Source organism: Echinops telfairi, unplaced genomic scaffold (genome assembly GCF_000313985.2).
Source record: "Echinops telfairi isolate 266 unplaced genomic scaffold, ASM31398v2 ScPeMD7_7468;HRSCAF=8506_1, whole genome shotgun sequence".
Lineage (NCBI taxonomy): Eukaryota > Metazoa > Chordata > Mammalia > Afrosoricida > Tenrecidae > Echinops > Echinops telfairi.
The window spans coordinates 7,899,077-7,902,947 of NW_022111370.1; the positions used below are offsets into that span (position 1 = coordinate 7,899,077).

Sequence of the window (3,871 nt, forward strand, 5' to 3'; positions counted from 1 at the left end):
TGATGTGTCCTAAACCCATCTAATGATCCAATTCTAATGGCTGACGACAAATGGGATTACAAACTCTATTTTCATACTTCCCCAAAGTACTTCTATACATCCTTATATCTACAATAATAAGCCTAAGAAATCAGCATAAAAAACATAGAATCATATACTAAACTCAATTCTTTAAACAGTCAAGTTTAATCCTTTAAAGTCAAGTTAAATATTTAGCTTATCTAAATCCTTATCTAAACTATTCTATTTACACAAAAATATAGGATTAGGCCTCTGAGAGTATCAAGCCAGAGTCAGGCTTTCTGCCAGCCATTCTGACCTTCTATCAACCATTTTCTCTAACCAGCCTGGTCTCTGAGAAATTCACATGGCGATTTCTACCCCTGACCTCAAAATAGACATTAACAATATTCATTTTTATTATCTCACACAGGAATAACCAAAGATTACAACCAAACAAAATATTCAAAACTGTAACTTCCCATATTCTGTCTAGAAAACAGCTCAGTAAACAGCAAGGATATATCTGACTTATGGCTAGAAGAAACACTACCATGAGGCAGGGCTCAAAGAAACATTCACTCTCCGTCTTACGATTTGTTTTGCCAGTACTCCACTCCCAAGGTACCATGTTATGTTAGTCTGGGTAGACTAGAGAAATCCATGGACACACATAAGAGGTTTATATACAATAGCAGTTGAATATTGAGAAAACAGTCCAGTCCAGTCGAAGGTCATACGTCCGATATTAGCCCATACATCTGATACCAATCTTCAGACTCACGAAACACATGCAATGATGCCGAATGCAGGACGATCACAGGCCAATGGGTAGAAAGTCTTTGGATCCAGTGTCATTGGAAACATCTCAGCGCTGGCAGGGGTCTCTGCATCAGGGTGGGTCCATGTGTCTTGTCAGCTATTATGTCTCCCACGGAGTCTCGCAAAGGTATTTTTATGTGTGTTTGTGGGGCCAGCCGTCTCATGGAATATTACTAATTTTTGATAATTTCTTGGTTTAATTCTTTTATAAAATTAGAGCACAGATAAAAAGAAAACAAATTCACTGCCATTGAGTGGATGCCGACTCATCGCCACCCTGTAGGACAAGGTAGAACTGCCCCAGTGGGTTGTTGAGGCTGTAACTCTCTACTGGAGTAGAAAACCGCATCCTTCTCTTAAGGAGCAGCTGCTGGTTTCAAACTGCCAGCCTTGCAGATTGCATCCCAAGTGTGCTTGATTTCAAATCAGGAAAAGTGTGTGACAGGGTTGTATACTCTCATCATACTTATTCTGCCTGTATGCTGAGCACATCATCAGGGAAAACTCAAAACTCACGGCTACAGAGTCACTACCAACTCATCAGGACCCTATAAGTCAGGGTAGATATGCCCCTGTGGGTTTCTGAGGCAAGCCGAAAACCTGTCTTTCTCTCTGGGAGCTGCTGGTGGCTTCGAACTGCCACCCTTGCATATTGAAGCACTCTCATCTTTCTCCCTTGGTAGGTTTGAACTACTGACCTTGCAATTTACATTTCGATCTTTACCCATCAGCACAACCAGGGCTCCTTATATATTGTTAATGATTTGCTTAAATATGCTCTGCCTGGTTGAAGGCAGCTGCTAACTAAAAGTTTTGTGCTTCAACCCCTTAGTTGTTCCTTGGGGGAAAGATGAGCCCATTATTGTTCCTGTAAAGATTTCAGTCTTGGAAACCCCAAGGAGCAGCTCTGCCCTTTCCTCTAAGCCTACAGCGAGAATGCACTGGATACTAGTCGGTTTTTATGGTTGGTGCGTGGTTGCATGTTTCAGATGCCGCTACACTGGCCATTCTGTTTACAATTTCAGTAGTCGCCCTGATCGCCTTTTTTGGATAGTCCAGTGGGGCTCAATACGTCTTCCTCTAAGAACTGAGGAACCACCATGCTCTTAGACTGTCACCTGTGTGTCCGTTTGTCAAATGCGTTGAGCATGTTGAACGGGTTTCAGCAGAGCTTCTAGACTTGAGAACAGACAACGAAGAAGTTGTAGACTGTCCACTTCTGAGGAAAAGCCAGAGGCAACCTTATGAATTGGAGCAGAACACAGGGCTTTATCTCACTTGGATCTGTAATCACTGCTCACAGAAGCGCCAGTCAAGGTCTCAGTGTATTCAGTGAGGGGATCTGCTCACAAGATCTCATGGTGTTGAAAGACAAAGGTGCCAGTTTGACCACTAAGGTCGTGGTATTTTCATTTGCCTCATAGGCATTTGAAAGTTGCACATTGAAATAAGGACAGCAGTAAAAAGAACCAATTCATTTGAATTATGATGCTGGTGGAGAATTTTCAATGTACCACGGACTGCCAAAACAACAAATACATCTGGCTTGGCCAAAGTACAGCCAGAATGCTCCTTCGAAGGGAGCATGGCAAGACTCCGTGTGAAGTACTTTGGACGTGTTGTCGGAGAGACGGGCAGTGGGAAAGAAGAAGATGCTGGATCAGGTGGGTTGACTCGGTGGCTCCAACAGTGGACTCCGGTGTGGCAGCTGTGAGGATGGCGCAGGACCAGGGGCTGGTTCGCCGTGTTGTTCATAGGGTTGCTATGAGTTGGAAGTGACTTGATGGCATGTACTAACCAACACCATGTTCTTGCAAAGAGTGCCGACAGTGCTGCTGCCAGGTGAACATTGGGCTGCTAATCACAAGGTCAGAGGTTCAAACCCACCAGCCGTTCCAGAGGAGAAGGATGCTGCCTGCTCTCGAGGATTCATGCTGTTGAGAGCCCTGATTAGGTTCGCTATGATTCTGAATTAACTGATGGTAGACAAGTTTCCCAGGCTCCTGAATGGCGTGAGGAAAAATGCAGAAAGACTTTTTGAGGTAAATGTATGTCTTCCTAAGAATGAGGCCAGCTGTTAGTTTTTGGTTGGGGCTCTTGAGAGGCGCTCATGGCAAAGTGACAGGTATTCGAAGCAGTGACCCTAGGGTACATCCGTCTCCCACAGAGGACACGTTCTGATTGTCGGCTCGCGTCTTCTCTTGCAGGGTGTTGACTCTGGGCGGAGGGCTGCCGCGCTTGGAGCACCTGAACCTCTCGGGCTGTGTGACGGTGACGGGCGCCGGCCTACAGGACTTGGTCGCCGTGTGCCCTTCCCTGAACGATGAATACTTCTACTACTGTGACAACATTAACGGTAAAGCCGCTCAGCACGGACACCCTCACGGTTCGCCAGCCCACGTGGTTTTTCTTGGTTCTGCTCATCCTCAGGACTTCCACTCTGGTTTCTAGATTTCCAGCTACCAAGCAGTCTTGAGAAATCACATTTCCCATAATTAGCTTCCGTAATGGTACGTTTTTCTTGCAGGAAGATATTTCAGATGGTGCATCCCACCAGGTTTTTGAGGCCTGTATTGATAGTTCACTTCTTCAAAAGCAGACTGACTTGCAAGTGCTAGTCAGACTGACATGCTGAGAAAATCTTGGGGACCTCCTCCAGGATGGTGTTTTTTAGTACTCATTAACCCCTTGGATCCTTGAGTTTTCAGACACCCTGACTTCCTAATTGCTACTCCCTGTGAGGGATGCGGGCTCTTTCCTCCTAGGACAGCCGTGCCACATGCAGTAGAAAGCAGAGGCTGGCAGGAACATGGACTCTGGGGGTTTCTGGGTCTTGTTGCTGACCTCACTGCACCCTGAGGAGTGCCTGGCGGGTGGGATGGCCTGGTGCAGATGCATGCTTTTTACCACAGGGTTCCCTGGAGCCCCGTCTCTATGCAGCGTGATTCTGGAACCTACTTGTAAAGGTTATCAGATGATATTCCCTGATTTGTGTCTCCTTCTGATAACTCATTGAACTGCTAACCCCAAGGGCAGCAGTGCGAAACCA

General features: G+C 45.9%; 1 protein-coding gene across 1 annotated transcript in view; it reads left to right on the forward strand.

The window, feature by feature from the left end:
• FBXL5 (F-box and leucine rich repeat protein 5) overlaps positions 1-3,871 on the forward strand; it is a 37,837-nt gene that overhangs the window by 28,486 nt on the left and 5,480 nt on the right. Inside the window, exon 10 of the mRNA XM_045284390.1 lies at positions 3,030-3,178. Coding sequence (XP_045140325.1) covers positions 3,030-3,178 — 149 coding nt within the window. The remainder of the gene's footprint in view (positions 1-3,029; positions 3,179-3,871) is intronic.